The sequence below is a fragment of the Leptonotus elevatus genome, chromosome 12, assembly GCF_054856555.1.
Source record: "Leptonotus elevatus isolate MCC_2025b chromosome 12, RoL_Lele_1.0, whole genome shotgun sequence".
In the NCBI taxonomy this organism is placed as follows: domain Eukaryota; kingdom Metazoa; phylum Chordata; class Actinopteri; order Syngnathiformes; family Syngnathidae; genus Leptonotus; species Leptonotus elevatus.
Genome location: NC_141250.1, coordinates 15184815 through 15208537, shown reverse-complemented (window position 1 = coordinate 15208537; position 23723 = coordinate 15184815). Strand labels below are relative to the sequence as shown.

The window sequence follows — 23723 nt, the reverse complement described above, 5'->3', positions numbered from 1 at the left end:
AATTCTTAGACATAATAGAACACACAAGCAGCAGTTAGTTTTAATTGTATCCGCCATTTTTAAATTTAGTCTCAGTTTTTTTTCAGTTTTAATCACGCTTGTTAATTTTTATATTAGTCAACCTCATCCTGTTTTTATTTAGTCCATTTTTACTATAAATATAGCATTTTAGTCTTTATTTTAGTCCAAGAAAACATAATTGTATTCATCTAGTTTTAATCAAGAAAAACTGCCAATGTTTTAGTCAGGACAATCATCAAATATATTTTTTGCCAGCAGGTTATGTTGAACATTTCAGATCTAAAACTATTTCACATAAAATGTGTCTTATCTTTTTGATGAAAAACTACTTCCCACACAATTACAGTATATCAACAAATGGCTACTATGGCCCCATGCTACGAGCTAGTAAGTTAGCCAGCATTAGTTAGCGGCCGGATTAACATTATTGTTGGAACGTTATAGCCGTTGGATAAATGTTAATTATAACTATATTTACTCTTCTTTTTTTTTAACCTTTCATCATGAATCCTCCTGTCTGTCCCATGTGCTTGTGGATGTTGCAGTTGCTAGCTGCAGATTTAAAGGGGGGGTCACATGATAGTGTCACAGTGGCAGAAAATCATATAATTTGCGTCTCGTTTTTTGTTCATGAACTAAAATGTTCATAGATTTTAGTCCAGTTTTTATTAAGTGAAGTAGATTCGTCTCATCTTATTTAGTCGACAAAAATGCATTTAGTCCCAATTTTTGTTTATTAATAAGGGTTTTAGTCAAGTCTAGTTTTAGACCGGTGAAAAATGTGCATTGACGGAATTATTTATATTTAGTTTTCGTTGACAAAATTAACACTACATGCAGTAGATATTACAATGATAACCAAAAGAACATTAAAAATAAAATCAGAACGTACAGTAAATATTTCGCAGTTTGATCATGTCATGAGGAAAGTTGCCACAACCAGAACGGAAACATCAATTTGGTCCCCGCAGCCAGAACATCATGTAAATGTTTTCAATGTCAGTAAAACAGTGTTCATCTGTTCCCAATGAAAGTCATTGTTCATCATCCGCTTCTCATAGTAAACATTTACATGACAGACTCAAATAGGGACCATGTATACAGTAGTGTCATAATCAGTTGACAACCAGTTGACATGTGACTTATGTGTGGTCAGCCTTTATTATATTGACCTGCCATTGATTGTTAGCTGTGAATGAATTCATTTGTTCCTCAGTTTAGACATCAGTCATAACTTTTCCTAACTGGACAGCTGCAACGTTCGAGTGTGTTTGTGTTTTTCTTTCACCTCTGCCAGTGGTTTGCTGTAGATCAACATGATTGCAGAAAATCAAACAATTTAAAAAAAAAATGGCGGTAAAATAGAAAGTTGGGAATCTGGGTGGCCTTCCTGGCAGTACATCTGTGCATCTGTGCTTTGCAGACTACGTCATCCAATAAATCATGCTAAATGCACCATGTTAATGAAAAACATCTCATTTGTGTTTGTATGTCTGGACATATGCAATTGATGCCTTCAGCAAGCTTAATCCAAAATGAATCGGACTGGATTCCAGATGAATATTAAGAAGTAGTTGCGTGGATATTACGCAGCATGATAAAAATATGGATTTCATGGATATGATGATGAAAAATGTGGATTTCAAATCGTTTTCAGGTCGCTGTCACCCTGCGCCAATGTCCTTAAATAGCCTCCCCGGCAATCAAACCACCCTATGACAGTTGCTAACAACAGTATCATCCTGCACTGTATGATCAGCTGTGCAATTAATTTCCTCCCTTTTACGACATGAAGGGCAGTTAGGATGCATGACGAAAGAGGGCAACCTTGCGTGAGAGAATGGGGAGTGTGAGGTTGGCAGAAAAGAAGAAAGGGAAAGGGAGTGTGTCAGAGTGAGATGTCTGACTTGCAGCTGAGTTCTTTGACCTGGCAGGGCCTAGAATGGCTCGGGGAGAGAGAGAGAGAGAGAGAGAGAGAGAGAGAGAGAGAGAGAGAGAGAGAGACAGAGAGAGAGACAGAGAGAGAGAGGTCACGTCTGGAGAAAAAAAGGAGGGGCTTCCCAATTTTATTCAAACAGACAAGTGAATGGACTATTTTCGTTCATGTAGTATTTAAGTTATGGTGATATTTTTCTGGGGGGACTCACCTGGGTGTTAAAGGCCCATGTCCACATCAAAAGATATGGGGATTGGAGGGAGGGGTATGGGCGGGGGGGGGGGGGGGGGGGGGGGGGGGGTTGTTCCTCGAGTATTCTGCCAGACAGTGTGGCACCTTTAATCACATCCAGTTAAGGTCCAAGTCACGCTAAACACTAAATCTGCACCAGTCTCGCACCTTCTGTCATATATCCCATACGGTTTATTTTTAACACTCAGCGCCTGCTACACACAACATCACCATCAGTGGCATCACTCACTTTGGAAAAGTGGAACTTATTGTTTACCCACCAGTGCTGTTATGCAGACATTTTTGGTTACTAAACAGTGATGCTACAGTTACTTTGAAAACATTACTTAATTACTTTACTCATTAACTTGATTTGTTATGTATATCTATTGTTGATAATAATGGGGGGAAGTAAGTATGATGTAAATTTTGCAAAAAAAAAGTTGATCAAATCAGTTTCTCTGCCATGGCAAATTCAGCACAACAAGATATCCATATGCCCGCAAATTTTGTACATCCACTGAGCACAAGAACACTAGGCTGTTTTTTTTTATGTGTTAGTTTGCTCGTACATTGTTACCGGCCTTGTTATTGTTTGCTCCTGTTTGTTTATTTTGTAAAGACGGTTATTGCTTAAGAGAATTGTCAGGGTGTCATTTTATTTTACATTTCTATAGCATTTTTAACAATACATATTGTATTTTTAAAACAAACAATAAGTGAATTTATTGGCATGTTCTTATCATCATTTGAATACCAATCCAGAATTTAAACAAAATTCCATGAATGATGAAAGTTTGGTCTGTCAATAACAACAACCTCTCTTAAATATAGTTTATGTGTTCAGCTTGCCTTTATTATTTTTTTTTTACATTGGCAGATTAGCTAAAGTGAGCAAAGAGATAAAGCGTCTTTATGTCTGAGTGCCATTCCTAGTTTGACACTCCACCGACCCGGAATGATCACTTAAGAAGGGCAACAGTACTTTAAGTATTCTTTGCACAGAATCAGGAAAAAGAATCAGAGCGCTTTGCTAAAGTGATGCATCACTCAACAAACACAACTTAAACACATTGGATTCATCACTTAGAACAATTTTCATTACTGACTGATGAAAAATGGTGATGCAGGCGGCCAATGTCTGCTGTAACACTAAAGTCAGGAAGTAAATTTAAAAAATGGTCATTTAGAGGTAAGGGATGACGTGATGCTAAGCGTGTGTGTCAGTGAAATTGTGCCACTGGGCCTGTGTCACAATGCTTTAGAGTTTAGGCTGTCTAACAAGCGTGCGTGTGTATGTTGGTCGGATATACACGCAAGCCAAGCTGCACCCTCAGGCCAATTTCAAACTGAAACATATTGTTTGCATACATAGTTAATGATTATAGAACAATTTCCGTTTCATTCTCCGTTATCATTTTCTGTGTCAACAATGATGTGTAATGTTCCGCTACTAAGTTAACTACAACAACCACTGTATGCCATCTTTCATTTTCATTTTGATCTCCTTGATTACACATGATTTTAAATAATGTTGATGTAATAAATCACACTGCAACTGGTGCACAGCAGAAATAGTCCAATCAATTATTGATTTTAGAGAGGCAGCACTCTAGCTTCACATATGTATATTGACAACTTATGGCCAGCAAATTCCAACGCCTCATTCTGACCTGAACTCTCTGAACTCGACTTTTACTGCTTGATGCCTAGGCAGGCAGCTTAGCAACCACAGAACCGCAACAAAGCCATGCAAAAATATCCCCTAATTGGCCACAGTTGCTGGAATATTGTGTTTGTTTGTGCCTAGCAATTAGCCACATTTCAGCTGCCAGTTGCTCTGTTTTACAGTACACACTTCATAATTTCACTCACAGTCTATTGCGATCGTCTATGTATTAGACTAGATCAAACATCAAACATCTACTCACTGGCAGGTGCTATATATGCAAGGATTTTTATTTTTTATTTTTTAGCTTTCATCTAAAATAAAGCAAATGAACTTAAATACCCCACATAAAGTGCATTCCGTCTAAAGATTGTAGTGAAAATGCTCATATTTCAAAACCTTGATGTCGGAATTATTCTTAATCAACTGGCCATCCACAGTATGTTTGATGAGAGTGATTTCCTCTGTGTTTTCATATACAATGTGCACGTTAGAGATAACAGTAAGCAGCGTAAGAGTCAAGGTGAAGTTCACCTCTGGAATCCCTTTATTACCGAACCACACAAACACATCGCTCTATAGATTCCTTCAGTGATTTAGTTTAAAGATATCTTAGCATTAGAGCTGTTTCCCACGCTTGCTCTAGCAGCAAGACTGTTAGCTAATATGCTAATGAAGACTAATGGAGGTTATCACCCTGTGCACAGGATAATTCCAGCAGCAAAGACAGAGAGAGCATAATAGAAATGTTGATTAAAGAAAGTCACCGGTCTATTGGTGTATTTATTTTTCAACCATGCAACACACATTTCCTACCAACCGACAATACAAAGGCCAAATGGAAACACAAAAGATCACAGCTTGTGATGCTAACTCCCTTTGCTGACGGTTAATCCCTCTCCATTTAATAAGTCTGAAACAAGACAGGAAGAGCATGAGACAGACATTCCTGACATGAAAGATGTGATGACTGAAAGGCTTCTGACTGCTCAGGTTCAATTGAATGTGATGCAAACATGCTTTTAGTTTTCTGGGTCACATTGTGTTTAAAAAATTGTGTGTGTGTGGGGGGGGGGGGGGGCATTTTTGAAAATTAGAGTAAAACTCGACTAACTAAAGATTGTTGGTCAACTCTGTACATCTTATGTTTGTCGTTTATTAACAAGCTGGACAGACAAAATAGATTAGGTGAGTCCCATGTACAATACATTTGTCACGTGAGGAGCGGAATTAGGACCTAAATGCATACAAGACACAAGAGTTTGGAAATTATTTTTTTATATACAAAAAGTAACAGCAAAGAGCAGGGCTGGAGTCAGATGGCCTCGAAGAAAACACAAGCAGGGCTGGATGCAGTACACATAGAAGAAAAATGTTTGTTGGAGAAACATTGATTGATAAAGCAGGGCTGGATACATGGAAGCAATCTCGATCACATGAAAAAGTAGGGATAGGAAGCCTCAATGTGCTGAGAGAAACCTCGGCTAAGGAGCCTCGATTTACTGACAAACGTGTAATTCATTAACTCTAACTAAGGAAATGCACAAGTCTGTATGTCAGAATAAAAACGTATACGACAAAAAAGAGTGACTAGACAAACTAAGAGTGACCAATACAAAACCATAGCAACTGACAGCATTATCATACATACTAACTACATAGCAACTTCAAATTAAGAGTGACTAGACAAATTATTAGTGGCTAATACATCATCTCATAAAGGATAAGGCAACTGCATAGCAACTGACAACATCATCACACATAGTAACCGTATAACATAATGACCCCATGACCCAACCCAAAATACAGTTGTAACAAAATTCATACTTTAATAATAAATCTATTCTCCTCAATTGATCTAAATTTCTTTACCAACTTTACGGTTTCTTTTATCCTTGAAATTAGATCACGTTACTGTGGTTTTCTGTTAGATTCCACAAAATGCTTGTATAAAGGCTCCATTACACTAACAGTTTTGTTGCATGTTAATTGGTAAGCATTTCCAGCCATGTAAGCAACAAAATTCTCTTAGTTTGAGTCGACAGTTTATGTGGTTATTGTGGTTATTTGCAACTGCGTAAACAAAAATCCGCTTCTAAGAAGTATGCATCATTATTTGATTGCTCACATCTTAGCTCCGCTCAGCGCTCTCACCAATTTAATAATTGATTTGTGAGTCCATCACTCAAGTACATTCCGCTTGGCATCCGGCAGGTCAACTGAACTTTATGTATCTATAAATTTAGGAAATTCTCATTTAGCACATTGTAAAAGTGGACCAATGCACTCAAACCTCTCAGTACTTCTAATGAAAATCTAATGAAATCAGTGCTTCATGTTTAATCTTGCAAAAACAAGTCGGACAACAACAAAACTAAACACATTTGCTGATATGAAAAGTGGATCTTAATGATTGCTCAACTTAAAAATCCTTACAAATATTAAACTATAATGGTCAATAAAGACATAATGACATTGCTGTCTAGTAACTTGAAGCTATGTTGTCCCATGGGTTGAAAGCTTCGTCAGGTGATGTTTGACTTCCAAACACTATATTGGAAGACAGTGTTTACCTGTTATTACTGTGGGTTTTTAATTTGCATATTTGCATGCAAGCACTTTGGAAAGTGTTTCCACAAAATACTTTAAATGAACAAGTGACAACGGACACTCAAAGCTAAAATAAATGGTCTTTCCATAGTAATAATATAATTTGTGCTAAATCCTGAAGAAAAAAACCCCCGAAAGATGTTTTAACTTAAATTAATGGACTGATCAAAATTAATGTAATCCATTGCTGCAATAAAAAACTGTTTTTAGCATTCTCCTTTTAGGGCCTGGCAATGATTATATACAGCACATTTTATGTTTTGAACAAATGTTGACCCAGACAGAAAAATTAACAACAAGCTAAAAGTATCTTCCTACTGTGGAATCTCTGAGTTTGAACACAATTCTGGCCGGGTTGCTGCTTGGCCTCTAAATTATACAAGCATTGTACAGTATAATATGTACTATGAACTCTGGCTTTACTTCTGTAGAAACTGACGACATACTACACCTAACCCTATAAGACCGATTTCAGTCATGTTTTTTTTTTGTTTTTTTTAAATAACTTTGCTCTAGTTGTGCTCTATATTGTGTTGTGTGTTTATAGTCTTCCTTGTTGTCTTTACTTTTGTGCCTCTCTTTTAGAATCTATGCACTCAAGCAAGATTTGATCAGATTTAAAACTATTTATTGCACGTTTTCATGTACTTATTATCTTGCCTCCATACATTATATATTACACACATTAAAATATATATATATTATTTTTTTTCCACCAGACCAGACCCTAAATAGGTGTGGCACACCCACCGCCTTGCCTTTTACCAGACATGCCCAACTATTCATAGTTACAAAAGTGAGACCAGTGGGAAAGGTTTACAATTACAACTGAGGAAAAAGTATATTACCATTAAAATGTTTATTTTAGTTTCTGTTCTGTTCCCAAGCCGGTTTCTTAAACAATAGTCAGTATTAGTATATTTGAACATTTTTTCACTTGTTTAACATCATCTGTCTGCGTAACACATTAATCTTAGTGTAGTGTGTTTGCATCATAGTCATACATTTCCCATTCACAAATAAATCAACTCAGTACCTCTTTTGAGAATACTACGTAGGTCCACAGAGCACAATTACTTGAGTAGGTGTTGAAATAATCAAAATGAATATAAGTTGTCGCGCATTTACAATACAGTTTGGCGTCACTTGATGCCTCGGTTGCCTTTTCTTTGCATGACTGCTCGACTGAAAGTTGCTCAGGTAACAGCCATGATTAATGAATAAGGGCCTGCCCATTAATAGCTTTGGCAGAGAGCAGGCAACAAGTGAGTGCTTTTGTACAGAGCGTTTCCTGACTCCAGTGTCGTCCTGTTTATCCCAGAGCTTAACACAAAAGTCCCTATTAATGTGCCACACTTAGTTTGAGAGCAGATTTAAACAGGCTTGTGAATGTGAGCATGCACAAATCGTAGTCTGTCATGCAAAGAAAAATAGTGAAGACAAAAAACTTATGAAAAACTTGAACTTGTGTTCCATGACTTGACAAGTCATTCTGTTTACATTTGAAAATCTATTATTTAATATAGTTTGTCTTCTGGTTTTGAAAGAAAGGTTGTTGCGCAACAATCTGGCAACCACGGCCATAGGCAAGGGCTGACGATGACCCATTGAGCAAGTGTCATAAAAAAATAATACTTTTAAATTTAAGAATGATCATTTTCATGAAACGGGCAAAAATCCTAATGGCAACATGCCAGGATTGAAACTCGAAGATACGAGACATCACATCTAGGGCATTTACTTTCATCTGTCGGACGCAAGGTAAACTAGCTGTGTGAATTTAGAAGCTAATCTAGCTATCTTAGCTCAACAGTTTAGCTCGCCAATAGCTGCTCAAATATGAATAAAACTTGATGTCTGTTATGTATTTAATTGAGAAGACAATAAATCGTTATTCAAGCATAGATATATATACTTGGACTCCATTTTGCGTACTTCACTGGTAGCGAACGTGTCTGCCGTATTTGATGTGGCAAGGCCCAGATGAACTCAACTTCACCGAACTTCATAAAGTGACAACTACAAAGTGAATGCCTCTCATTCATCAATTTACACACACTAATAGTTTTGGAAACCAGATTGGCACCATTAAACATGTGCCATTTTAATCTGATGATATTAAACAGGTTTGCTCCCACATTCTGCATATTTCAGTAGGCTATTTATCATCACAGTGTTATATTCATACAAATGCAAGCATGCATTCATCTAAATAATCTAAGTATTGATTTCATACATAAACATGGCATTTCTTTATTTTATTTTTATTTTTTTTAGAGATAATGGGCTTTTTGTGTTATGATCAATGAGAACATATTTAATCAACATTCCAATATACATATTGTGACTGAGCAAGATTTTTTATTTTTTATTTTTTGCTTTGCTTGAACCAAATAATGCCTTGACTCGACCTGCTTGAAATTTGGTGACAGTAACTTGAGACTTGAAGGTAGACTTACTTGCACATATGTGACTTACTGTCACATGCACACAAAGACACAGTATAGTAGGGCCTACTCTCCATCATCTGTATAATTAAGGTGTTTTTCTCCTGAATATTTTACTTGAAAGTCTCTGCAGCAGTTAAGCAACAGAGCCGCCAGAACCGCAATGAGTGAAAGCCATTTAAACATAACTTGGCATGCAAACAGATCTTATCACACTGACTGATGATCCCTTAATGCCCAGATCATTTGCTGGGTATTTGCTATCAAATGAGTCCATATGTAATTATCCAATAATGTTTAATTTGACTTTGACGGCATGTGCGAGGCTTTGAAGTCAAATTGAATTAGGAGGCAGAAAAGAAGAGAAGCATTTGTGACTGCTTGTTTGATTTTTTTGTGCAACTCCCGTAGACAAAACCAAACCTTAAAAAAGACCATATGGTTTTTTTTTCCCTCCTCTCCAATTAAACATTCTTGTGGTTTACTTTTTTGTTTGGTCACTTTCCACAAAATAAGCGCTCTTACGACTGTTATGTTTGGGGATGTTTCTCAACTTAATGCCTTGCCAATTTATAGATCCCCTCAAGCGATAGCAATTGTGAAAATGTGAAAAAGTTATAGGGGCACATTTTGGTATGTTTGTTCTGAAAATTTTCTAACTGCTCTCTTGGGAAAAAAACTAACAATTGGTGATCTACATAATGCTTTTTTTGGGCAGTGTCCCTGGGGGCCTATGAAATTAAACTGCACACTATAAAATTTTAACCGTTAATCATTAGGAACAATGTTAACTTCTCCCATGTTTAAAAAATAATCCTCAAACAACCAACTTTCACACAACATTACCTTCATATTGTTATTCCCATCACTTCCCACTGCTCCATTTGATTGACATGACGGTAACTGGCTGTAGGAAGTCAGTGAATTGTTTCTCATAGGGCCTGTGCATTGTGGCAGGTTGGTCCTTAAGCAGAATATGCCAAATGAAGCGTAAAACAATTAATCAGTTCTAACCAGAGGGGTTTTTTGTGTCATTTGTGCAAATGACAGTAAATTAAACACACTATTGCAAGATAAGAAAATATGTACCTAAAATGACACAGAAAATTCTTATGCCCAGCGGTAACAGCTTTGTCAGGAAGCAACAATTTCAATAAGGAGCACCAACTTTCATTGCTTTGACACGTCATGGGGAGACCGGGGCTAGTTGTATTGCGGGTAAGTTGTCACATTGTCATTTTCTTCTCCACCAGAGGGCTTAACGAAAAACTGGAATACTAGTTTTCGTCGCATACATGGCCAGGGGTTGTGTACTGTCTGTGAAGAGAATAGCATATTGTGAGCTGAGATGAGAATATTTCAACTTCATATATTTTGAAACAGGTGTCGTACATAGACAAATTCTAGCAGCAAATCATGTGGACTCGTTAGAGGAGAGATTCAGGCATCTTGTCATGCCTCAGTCACGGCTCTGTTTTAAGCTAACTTTAAACTAGAGCAAGTATTAGCCAACATGGTAGTTTGGAGGCAACTTGTCTCAGTCATTTTGGGGTTTGTTGTCACATATGCAAAGAATCGGCCAATAAAAATTGCAACTCTGGCAACTCTGTTTACGCATGCCAGAATTGTTCTTCAGATGATGAGTCTGAAGAGTGAGGAAATTAGTTTACCCGGTTGTGTTTCATTGTTTAAAATGTGATTTTCTAGTTGTTGGAACTACAGTATGCTCACATGTCAGGACTGGTTTAAGTTTCATGCTGATCCATCCATCCTTTAACTGAAAAGCTTTATTTAAAAAAAAAAAAAAATGTAATCTAAAATTTCCAGTTTAAGCAAAACAAAACAGGCATTTGAGGCTGAGAACTATGATTTATAGGCCAGCAGTTCTTCAGGACTTTATTTCTATTTCAAAATATTTTATGTTTGCTCAGTGACCATGGTCAATTTTCAAGATCAATAATAAATAATTTCTCTGGCTATAAAAAAAAAAACTAATAAAAAAATAAATTAAGAAAAACAGGAGACCAAGAATAATTGTGTCCTTGTTTTATTAGTTGCAAAATCAAGTGTGACATCTTACCCCATATATATATATATATATATATATATATATATATATATATATATATATATATATATAGTGTGTGACAACTTACCCATTGGTGGGGCAACATGTCACATGTTCACTCCCTCTATTTGATAGCTTATAACTCTGCACTGTCACAAAGTATGTAAATGACATGAATACAACAAATATACCTAAGACCTTGGTCTTTCATTTTGTATACGTTTTGTTCATAAAATATGTATTGATTCCAATAAATATATAAAAGTATAAAAAGTGATACAACTAGCCCCGGTCTCCCTATAGGGAAATGTTCCTGCTACTATGACAAGCCCAATTTCTGAGGATTCTGATTTTACTGTAGATCCATAATTATGCTAGTATTTTTAAAGATACTGCTAGTAAATATCTGTTTTCACTGAATGGTGAGGTCATCAAAAATTGCAATCCAAATTTCCAGCGGACTTCTGGCAATGTTAAAAACCATGAAAAGCGCCACTCGTGAGATGTTTGGCACATCGGGATCGTGTTCCATGCCAGCAGCCCGCTAGGCTCTCCTCCCTCACTATGCTGGGAGTATGAAGGAATGTGCTGCCCGAGAACCGCAGGGAGGAAGAAGGTACTGACAGCAAGCAGGAAACCCAGCCAGCCAGTCTTTGTTTGTTGGTGTGTTACTGTGTAACAATGTCAGGCCTTGGCAGCTTCATAGACGTTCAAAGCTCTCTACAGCCGCGGCTAGATACTTCGGGATTTACATTGCGGCTCTGAATCAATATTTGCTTGCATTTCATACTGGATTGTTCCACTGGCAGAGGTTCAAGAATGGTCAGTATTTGGGGAGAAAGGGTGGGGAAAATGGATCTTATCGGACCGAAGGAAATGGCAAATCTGTTTGTGTTGTTGACATTTTTCTTGGTGTGAATCTTCTTTTTGCTGAAAGCGTACACAGTAATAGTTGTGCAAGACAATGATGGAAACAGAATTTCATTTAATCATCCATCTTATGCTTCGTATCCTGTTAAGATGTCTTACTATCACAGATTTTTTTTGTAGTCAACTCAAACGTGACAAAAGTCGAGTCAAAGTCGATTACTCGATGATGTCATTGATATTTTTTCAGCAAAGTAGTGTAGTAGCCAACCTTTTTTGCACCACGGACCAGATTCACGCGAGGCCATATTTTGATGGATCAGCATAGAAACAAAAACAAATGATTAAAAATACAACTTTGTCTCATCTTGTGTTCTTTAGCATAGCATGTTGTATCATTGTATCCATGCTTCAAAAAATGTAACATTTCTTTGTTTTACTATCGCTATTTGACTTGTTCCTTTACTGCATTTGAGGAGAATTCATGTACATGACTGTGCTACCAATCAATTTTTTTTGTCAAATATTTCCACACACTTGTAGCATAGTTGCTACAAAGTGTTACTACATAAATGTTGCGATGTTGGTGAGTGCTGTGATATAAAGTTCTTCACCATAAGTCCCATGGTCCCTCTGGTATGAATATTTTAAGACTTGAAAAGTCTGAACAAGATTCAAAACCAAAACTTCTGACTGTAAAGCAGAAGTAGCCTGAATTCACATGCTGCCGCACATCTTCAAGTAATGCTAAAATGACTAATTACCACAAAATATATATTGTTTGAACCAACAATATAAACCTTGTTTGGCATCTCTTATACCAGCATACATTTTGACTCTATTTAAAAATATATATGCAAAATAAATATACAATATATGTATTCATAAAATAAATATTATAGAGTCATCAAATTTCCTTCGGTAGTTAAATTACTCATGACATGACATTGACTTTTTTTTTCTTTACTCTAACAGCTATTTAAAACAATAATGAGCTAATTTGAACAATTTGGTTGGCAACCTTCCATATTATTTTGCATTCTGCCATTCTGCTTGGTTATCTTTTCTTGCAGCAAAATAAAGTGTTTTGTTGTTCTGGAATTGCCTTTCATTTTTGTGCAAATTTCTAATTGAATCCACTGTGATTGTTTCGTAAACAAATACCTGCATTAGAATTGGCTCGGCGGTGGGAGGAGGATTTGGAATAATAGTTCTTCCTGGTGCTCAGTTTATCTATTTTAAACAGGGTTAGGGTTAGGGTTTTTACTAATGCGAGAGCGAGCAGCAGCCTATCCCAGATGACTTTTGGGCGAGTGGTAAGGTACACCCCAAACTGGCCGCTTGACAATCCCCAGATTAAAACAAAGTTATAACTTGAAAAAAAAAGTCTACTTTCAAATCTAACATTAAATCTCAGTCAAAAAGGCTTTGAGCGTGTGTTGCTCTTTTAGACCATCATTTCTAGCTACTCAGCAATCTCCTCCACCTGTTGGAATAGGGTGGGACTTCCTAAAGGAACATATGACAGTCAGTCCAAAACCAATCATCCAAACAAGTAATTATAAAGTAGTGTAACATTCTAATATATTTTAGTCACTATACGCCAACATTCCTTAACATAGTCTACCTTGCATGAACATGGCACGTCTCTTGTCATATTTACTATTTAGTATTTGTTTGCTTAAACAAACAACTTTTTTAGGGCTGTTTCCATTCCTAGTTTGCTGGTTGTACCAGAAAACTCCACATCAACATTCCTGCACCACTGAGGTAAAGGAAACCCCATTTTCTGGTAACCTCATGGATATTAATAAAAGAGGAAAGGTTTGTGCTAAACAGTTGGTTGACGTAGCACTGGTTAGCGAGAGCAAAGTTATTGATCGTATAAAGACTTTCAACAAAGACCAGTGAGCACTGGCTTGGCCTTGCACATGATTTAGCTTAGCACAAGCTTTAGCTTAGCACAAGCTCAACAGGCATGGAGCAACCCCGTGACATGACCCCATGTCAGTCAATTTTAATCCAAAAAACAAATCCCAGTTCGGGTGAGATGGATGAAAGCTAAAGGGCAATTTATTTATTTACTTATGTATTATTATTTTATTTTATTATTTTATTTTGCCATTTAAGAAGAAAATAATAATGATAAGAAATCTGGAAAAATACTGGATTTGAGAAAATCTCACTCACTATTCCAAACTGGATTGAATCAGTTGCCCATCTGTCATAATAATGTGAGTCACAATCAGTCTTGACATGCTGTTGAAAACAGGGATTGAACTGTAAATGCAGCGAAGCCCACTGTTAGCGGAGTCACACCATCAGGAGTGGCAAACCAGGCCCTCCCTGAAATGAAATGAAATGTGAGGAGCCCCTAATAGCATACATATGCATATACAGTACACTCTATATAAAGATTCCAAAAAAAGCTATGAAATTAAACAAGTATTGCATTTATATATCCAGCCCACTCCAGATATTTCCAAAAATGTAGTTGACATAAACATGACATCAGCATAACATCAAAGTGTTGTGAAAATCCACAATCACACTGTTAAACCTGTTTGTATTGATTTCAACCACATTTGTATTAGTTCCCGGCTTTGTAACTTTACGTGAGTTCTGGATGAAGAAATACAGTCATTTAAATGCAGACGTTGTTTCCAAGAATCTGAGCGAGTAGCCGTGTTGTTAGTTGCTGTCTCCTCTAACTTTCCCCATACGTCAAATGCCTTAGCAGCCGTCAACCCCCCACCACAACAGCTGGTGTCTCAGCACGGACCCTGACGTTACACTGTCAGTGCAGGCTTTTGCCGCGGATCAAGTCTAGTGGTGTCAGGGGCCCCTAATGGCCCTCGCAGAAACATGCACACAGTAGGATATAATATCCCTCGATGCCCAAAGATTTGGCCTTCAGTCGTAAATTGGATGTATCCTCTTCAACCAACGGTTTGGTCCGACTCTCCGCATTTTGATTTACAACACATTATAACCATACAAATGTTTAAATATCCATTTCTGTCACTTGTTATGAAATGAACTCGACAACTGGAATCTCCCAAATGACTTGCTATAAAGTGCCGTTTTTTAAACACAAGAACGTTTTTGTTAGGCTGGAGGAAGAATTAAGACAAATCGTACAAAACCGCAACATCCAAAACTTCCTTCAACTTTACTGTGTTATGTTTATTGCTGGAAGTCCAAATCAATTAATTCAAGACCAATGCTTATGTTCCATTTTCTACCCAATCAAGCTTAAATTTTAACATTTGAACTTCAAAAAGAAAACTGTCAAATACATGAGTCTTTATGTACTGTGGACAAGAAGACTGGCATGTTTTCTTTTAGCTTCATATATGCATCGTTAAGCCAATTACCTTTTCTGATTGCTGTTGATCAATTTCTTAACCTTTCTATTGAGTCACATATTCTTTACGTAACTATTATTGTTATTTTTACCTTTAATGGAGATTACATGTTTCTTTTTTCTTTTTTTTAAGCTCTCAGTTTTATTGCCGTCCCGATGTTTGAACCACGAGATGTTTTTGGCTAAGCTTTACCAGGAGTGGGCAAACTCGGTCCTTGAGGGCCGGAGTCCTGCAGGTTTTGGAGGATTCCTTCTTCCAACACAAGCTGATTCCAATCAACAGAATAATTATCAGGCTTATGCAGAGCTTGCTGGTGATCTGATCATATACCAGCTACATGTGTTGGAGAAGGGAAACATCCAAAACATGCAGGACTCCGGCCCTCAAGGACCGAGTTTGCCCACCACTGCTTTACATGATCAGGATTTTTTGGGCTGATCACTGAATTTGGATTCTGCTCATCCAAAATGGCCACCACATTCCACAATGCACCATGGCCCCCTAATCATACACTGCATGCAAAAGCTAAGAGTTTGTATAGTGAATTACTAAAGTGAACATTACATACCTTATTGCTTTTTAATAAAGTGAGTTTTGATTTATTTCATACTGTATTTATTTTTTTAGCTACACATGGAATAAAGTAAATATAACTTTGTTCTGGGGATAGAATGGATTAATTGGAAATGGGAAACAAGATCAGTCCACATACGTTTCGTTTCGTGAGTATTACATTTGTTAACTGAGTCATACACAAGTGGCTGAAACGTCTTGAGTTTTTCATTTGTCTGTTTACAATATATTTTGAAACATGCATTATTAGTTGTCTGTACAGTGTATAACCTTTCAGTCAATGACTTTACAAATGCGATTCAATTGTGCAGTGTGAATTAGAAATAGAAAAACAACACTTGTAAAAATGTAGTGTAAGACACCATGAGTAAATCTAGAGAAAAAGGAATAGCACTGAAGGATATTTAATGTCTTGTATATGTGTTCCTTTGCTTTCACTCTGCGTTTAAATGGTCTCTCTCTCTCCTCCAAAAAGTTTTTTTTCCTTTATCTTCAGAAACTGCCATATTTATCATTTGTAATAAAATTACAAGAATTTTATTTATTACAGCAATTGGTGTCAACCTTAATTTGTAAATCGAACAGATTTGCACATTTTCACGTCACGAAACTCGTGTGACAGTTGCGGACCACTCATCTATAGACTGACCGGTGGAGTTGAGCATAGCTCTCTCTCCCCCCTCCCTTTACTCCCTTTTTATTGCCGACTCTGTAGGACCCAGCGGAAAAAGCGCCTGCACGATCTTGTAGAGTGGGCGAGAGCAGCGCGCATAGTAGAAGCTCTCAGACCAGTCAGTGGCTTCATGGAGTTATGCACCTCTAATGCGCCGCCATGGATTGCAATTCGCGATCACAGCTTTTCATTTTACCTCTTTTACTGTCTGTCGCGCTTCCAGCTTTCAGCGTCGTCTACCCTCCAAATGAAGGTAAGCAAAGTCTGCCTTCTTTTTTGTCTGTCCATGTGCTCTTTAGTGTGCGTTCTTTGGCCGGTGCTTTGCGCTCGAGTCCGACTTGTCCAAATGTGAGTAATTCAAACTAAACACTTCAATGGAAAAGGTGATGTACCGTAGGCTATGTCATAAGAGAGTTAGTATAGCCTACATATGTATCCATCGCTGAACATTGTGACAATAGACACAACACGCCAGACAGAGTTCCGTAATTTCGGATTATCGCTCCAATAAGGATTAAGTGCTTGAATGGGGGAGAATGTACGGATTGCCGACCAGACATGTCGCCAAGACATCGCAGAGTTACACCAGGGTGGGAAAGAAGATCAAAATAAACAACAGGTTTCGCCGATCTGTTCTGTTCAATAAAGCCACGTAAATCCAGATTGCAAATCTATTTTTGAAGCAGCAGTAAACGATGTAGGAGACGCACGTGCGTAAATACGCGCACATTGTTCTTTATGTTTTCACACGCTTCGCCAAAACAGCTCGTTTATGGTTGGGGTTTTTGGAACGCGCGTCGAAGTATTCCGATATTATAATGTAACTCAACACACGAAAACAAGTAACGGTACATATGACTGGCGCGGGAATATGAAATGAGTCACCTCTATTTTTGCCCGATCTTTGTCACTATTACAGTGTATGGGGGGGGGGGGGGGCTTGGGGGCTTTGTGAAAGGCGACAGAAGGAGAAGCGCAGTCCACTGGACGTGGATCGAGTCACCTGTTTAAACAGTTGATAATGCCCCGCAAACAAGTGAAAGTCGCACATGTCCTGTAGGTCTACAGCAACTGCAAAAAAGTTGTTGTGCTTCATAGTTAACGCCAGATATTGGTTGGTACAGTTGAGAGATCAAAATAACAAGCAGACGAGTACGCGCGTGCTGGATGACTGTGGCACTATCGGCCAGGGTCGAAGTGCATAAATTAACATGTAGCCTATTCCATATTGTCTATTATAGCCTACCGTGATTAGAGTAGCTATCCTACATGTATTTACTTTCAGCAACCAATGTCACTTTCTTTCCGTTTATCCATTTTTCTGAATGTATTTGACCCCTTTTGGTTAGGCTATCAATACATGTTTTGTGGCAGATATTGACAGATGAGCCCGTCAATGTAATCTCTGAATGTGGTTTCTAACACCGCTAAACGCTTCTTTAATTATTTTTTTTTTTTAAGTCGGCAATAATAACATTTTCAATCAGAAGGCTATGACTTGCTTGGAGTTTGAAAAAGTTAGACATACAATGATGTCACATATTCACATGGGACAGCAACAGTCAGAACGGAAAAGGTGACATAGACGTTGTATGATGAGTTTGGATTGTTCTGTCATCCCGAGAAATGTCACTTTATAATTTGTATTTTATTGCCAGCATGCAAAATAAGAGAAACAATTAAACACTAAAACATTTGTGAAGGCGTAGTTAAACTATTTCAAAAGTATTGTTATTATTATTATTATTATTATTTGGCCTGAATTGTTTTTCTTTCGTTTTTATAATTTAACTTCTGACCTATATGTGATCTTCCCTATAATTAAAAAAAAGTTGTAATAAATAAATAACTACATCTGCAAATATATTGAACTCTCAATATGATGTTTTACAGATATACTTTTTTTTTTTTACTCTAAGATCAAGCTGAGCTAATAGTCACACCAAGAACGAAGTCTAAAAGTATATTCTATTATATTGGAGTAGGCCTATGGTCTTGAATACCGTGTATATAGCAGTGTGTATGTGTGTGCTTTCAAATGAACTGGAAAAAAATAATCATTGGACAAATAGAAAATAGAGTAGCCTGTGGGATATTCGCATTTTTTTTCCTGTAGCACTCACTGAAAAAGTTCTTTAATATTTTGTGTGTGTGTTTGTGTGTATGGCAACCAAGTTGAGAATAAAGTTATAGTGACGTTTAAGAATTGCAACAGTTTAATTTATATGTATTTTTCTCTTTCTGGTTAATGAAATAATAGTATCATAATGAAAAGTGATAAAGACAATGTGTAGTTGCAATTTAATGACCTCTTAATATAATCTTTAATGCGTGGGACTATTTTACTTTTTTAAATTGAGGTCATCGATTATTTTTTGACATCACCTCTTAATTACAATTAGATAATTCCTATCTAATTTACTCTTAAAATACGTATTTACTTAGATGTGGTCAATTTTATCAGATTAGCCCAAAATTTTTGAAAACACAATTCATAATGTTCCTCTTTGTTTTATTCTTTATTACATTGTCTTGTGAATTGAGGGTAATTTAGAGGACATCTCTGTGTTTTGCCTTCATATGAAGCAGATACGATTTTATTTTATTTATTATTATTATTATTGTTTTAGTTCTTGTATTGTCAAGTACAGTAACGTGTTGTGAATTTGGCCCTTGTTGCTGCGCGTCGCGAGGCCTCGGACCCGCTATTTTTGGGCGGCGGTTGGGGAGCTCTGGCCCCGCGAGCCCCGCAGAGGATCCCCGCTGAGAAGTTCAACGTTTATGAGCGATGGCACCTTTTTTGAAAGCTGCTGAAATCAGGCTAAAACAGATTCCTTTAAAAACATCCAAAAACACGCAACGTCACGTGACGTGACGTTTGACAACCAATCACTGAGCTGGAGTGACGTTGACAAGAAACAGTGTTATAAAAGACAGGTTATTTTCCGGGAAACCACAAGTTCATGTTTTCATTTTTTTTTCACTATTGTGAACGTAAAGGTGTGTGATAAATAGCCTATACACTATAAACGAAAAGAGAAAGAAAGAAGAATGGGGCCAGAGGGGTTGGGCACGCAGAGCAACATCAGACAGAGCGACTCTGCGTTTGAATTATTCATAATGGGAGGTGAACACTTCATCCTTTAACACAGACACAAGTCGCCATGCTTTGCCTGCAGTGCAGCCTGCCAACCTTCACATGCTCACAGCCATATCAAGACAAAGCCCTTTGACTTATAGCGCATATACCATCTGCCTATTCTATTCTATTCTATTCTATTCGTCATGTGATTTTATCTGAGACCGTCAATAGTTCTCATTATTTTGTTAGGCATATCAAAAATGCTGATATCATTAATTTAACATACACACTAAAAAGTGAACATGTATTACAAATATTTCCCTCAACAAGTGGTGTCCATAAAAAAAAAAAAAGATTGATAATTGTAAAAAAAAAAAAAAAAAGGATATTTTGATTGCCTATAGCAGTTTGACCTTTACTTGAGGTCATTTTATGATCACAGCCAACCTATCTGTTATATGAAGATTTACCTTTACATTTCGCATAGTCTGACTCAGTTGTCTAAAAATACTATACCGTTTCCCGGTTAGTGGCACTCCCTCGCACCGGTAGGGGCTAGCAACGTCATGCTAGCATGCTAAGTGCGAGTACACGAACGAGGGGGCTGCCTCCGCTCGTGTGCACGCCTCGGTCTTAGTTTGTGTCTTTTCAGTTGTTTTGTATGTTTCAGGTTCAACATATGCATATAATATAAACGAACATGTTTTCAAGTGTGCGCACTTTGATGAGGACTTTGGTGTGAATGTGTGTATTTTTCCGGAAAACTGTGCTCCAGTTGAGTGTTTATATGCGTGTGCTGAATTCTCGTCCGAGAGCAGCTGGATGGAGCATCCCCCCCCCCCCCCCGCATGCGATATAAGAGCTGTTTAATTTTCTGCTCTCAAATTCCCCCGCTCGGCTCAATTTGAGTGGTGGGCTCGCCTCATTGAGAAATGTAAATTGGAAGCAATGGCCCTGGATGCTGAGCTGCTATTATCTGACATGAACAGATAGCTTCATTAGACTCTAATAGGAATGTGTCTGCTGCCACTCAAACGTGCTGATTGGCTAAGGAGGCGAGAGTTCAGGTGGATCCAAATTCAGTTTTGTATAAATGTAGATCGACGCAGCTTTTTTTTCCAGTGTGAAACTACAAGATGTGCTCAGAGAGCAGAGGGTTGGCTTTGATAATGCTGCTTGTGCAGGGGAAGTCTTGTTTGACAAACTAGGCAGTGGAATGTGACTAAACGGTACCATCTTCAGCAAATGTATACTCCACAATGGCATACAGAAGTTTTATATTGTCTGGTTCTGGCGTCACTTCTCTATAATCTAGTATGTGTTTTTGTACATGCATGCAAATAAATAGCTACCATTTGTTTGTGTGGGATGAGATAAGATGAGATCTCATTATAATGCAATAGGAAACTCACTGTTATGTCCAAATTGGACACTTTTCTTGTAACTCGAGTAACTTGTTAATGCGCCAATGTGTGGTCCATGAATATAGGCAGAAACCCACAACAAGACACCCCCACAAAATCGTCGAGTTTGGCAGCAGCACATTTCACCAACACGGCAGACATTCTGTGCTGAACGCATATCTTGGAGCAAAAAATGTCATATTTTGCCATATTTTTCAAAAGGGTCGCAGTTAGGGAATTATGGTTTGAATATATTCATGAGAAAATGGTCAGTATATATTAAAATCTCATCAGGGGCATTTTCACTTTTGTGTTTGGACTCACTGAGGGAATAATAATGTTTTTCTTCATTTCACTTTCTCATACATTATTTCCTTACTATGTTTTTCCACATTGTTATTGATTATTTTATTGTGAACAGAAAAAACTAGTTCAATGTGTTCAATAGTCACGTAACTTTTTTTTTTCTGAATAGAACAAAATAACATAATTGTACCTAAAACTCAGGTGTCCAAACCACAGGCCGGGGGCAATTTGCGCTCTGCCATCCATTTTTCAGCGACTCGCGGCATATACTAAAAATGTCCTTTGGCGCGGCCAAGTACTAATACGTTTTTTTTTTAAAGTAAGCTTTTCAAAATTCCCAAAGATACAAATAAACTATTTACGACAAACACAATTACAGTATTCTTCAAAAGACTGTGGCAAATAAGTACATTTCAATTTTAGAAGCTTACCACAGCAGTTTTTGCTTGTTTCGGTTCGAAATACTGTGTTGGGTTTCGGCTGCTGTTTGGAGCAGGGCCGGATTTATTCTAGTGCGATGCAGGGCTGTGGGACACCCCAAAATAAAATAAAATAAATAAATCCCAAACGATTTGCCTTATCACCTTTAACAGAAAGCTGTTAATCAAGTTGATCAAATTCACCAGAAAATATTAACAATTTATGTTTGAAATATTAAAGTCAAAGAATTTAAAGATGGTCCTTGCTTCCTTCCTCAAACCAAAAAGTTTGAACACCCCTGACCTCAAAGGTTCCAGTCCAACGAAATAGCGATTTGTGGCTATCCCTACGATGTGTGTGTGTGGCTACTACTGCTTCGCCCTGCTTTTTCCTCGCATCTCAGCAATACTGTAATGAAAATTACATGGCATACTACGCTGACAGCTTGTGTATAGGACCCGTGTCAGGTTTGTCGGGTTGACGCTCACCAACGCATTTTAAAATGCAAACCCCTGAATCGGCATTTAGATCAGATTATCTCCTTTATTCAAATCATGTTTGAGAAACTTGTGAAAACACTGACACTGAGTCGATGCAAATTTCTTTCCTTGGCTCACTTGAACATTTTTCCATTTGTGTAAATACAAATTAGAAATAAAATGCTCGCTACATAATCACTGCAAATGAAAATTGGTCTGCAGTCAAGTTTGATCCCCCCCACTTTGCCAATAGCGCTGACAGGACTGAATGTTTTCCAGCCAAGAAACTGCTCGTCACATCTCACCGTCAACCTGGGATGAATAATCAGAACCAAACTTCTGGAACTGTAACTCACCCACAATAGTTTTCTCACATATGTTTTGTCAAGTAGAGTGTCCTTCTGGGGAAAAGAATACTGAATGCCAGCTTATCCTCTTTGGAAGAATGTGTTTATAATCATAAAATGTTCAATATTTGTTTTGAGGCAAGACCTGTTCATTATTTATTGCAAATTTTATGCCTTTTTTTTCTCCACTCTTTTCTAAATGTTGTGGGTGGAACTTTCCGTATATTTTGCATCACAACATAAATTAAGTTACTCTTTATCTGTCATCTCAGTCCGGATACTTTACTAGCAAAAGGCCCGAACTGCGCTTCGATTTGTTTTATCTTTTGTTGTATGGCACTTTTCCGAAACTAGCAGTTGCGCCGCTCCCCTCAAAACGAACAACACGATGTTGGTCTGACAACTTGCAAAACGGGTCAGAACCTCACATCGGGAAAAATGACCTTTTTTTTCATTGCCGCGTGTTTTCTTTTCTGGTATCTGTGCCTAGCAACTTCTGCTTGTATGCTTGCGTGTCACTCGCAACTCTGCCTTTACTGTTGCCAAGCACAGAATATGTGTATTGTGTGGCAGCTGAGTAAACAGTGACATGATCAGCACAAGAGCGCTTGAGGTCGGGGATCTCTCCTGTGGGATTAGATAAGGGGCTAATTGGGGCTAACAAGGACTAGACACTCATATGTTCTTTGTTTTCTTCCCGCCCCCCCACCCCCCCCACACACAGTGAACCTGTTAGATTCTAAAGCAAGCCAAGGAGAGTTAGGATGGATTTCCTACCCGTCACATGGGGTGAGTATCCTCTGTCTTGAGTTAACTTAGACGTGTGATGCTACTGACATTGAGGAGCTACTGTTATTTCCACTGTGACGGTATTTTATGTGGGTTTTGATTGTTTTCACAATTTCTCTCTCTCTCGCAATGTAATGTCAGACAAATAAGCCAAGTGTAGATTAACCCATTTCTTTAGACATTTTGGTCCATTTTCCAACTCACAGGTTAAAGGTTAAACGTCTAGCACCCGCCATATGGTCGAGATGCTTAAGAGAAAATGTTTGTATTGGTGTTAACTGTATTTGTGTGTGTTAAAAGAAAGATTATGGTATTAAGGGATTTTGGGTTGTTTGGACAAAAGCATCCTTGCCGGAATGTTCAATAGGCTTAACCTCTTTCTGGCACGATACGCATTCAAAAAATTTTTCCAATGCTCAGTTAAATTAATATTG

General features: G+C 37.7%; 1 protein-coding gene across 6 annotated transcripts in view; it reads left to right on the top strand.

The window, feature by feature from the left end:
* Positions 1–16532: 16532 nt before the first annotated feature.
* Positions 16533–23723, top strand: part of epha3 (eph receptor A3) — a 101109-nt gene continuing 93918 nt past the window's right edge. For 5 of the 6 annotated variants that reach the window (XM_086092113.1, XM_086092112.1, XM_086092115.1 and 2 more), the window contains exons 1-2: positions 16533–16716; positions 23225–23289. In XM_086092113.1, coding sequence (XP_085948239.1) covers positions 16623–16716; positions 23225–23289 — 159 coding nt within the window. In that variant the 5' untranslated portion in view covers positions 16533–16622. Of the gene's footprint in view, positions 16717–23224; positions 23290–23723 lie in introns of those variants that run through there. The other variant, XM_086092116.1, reaches the window with a different exon arrangement.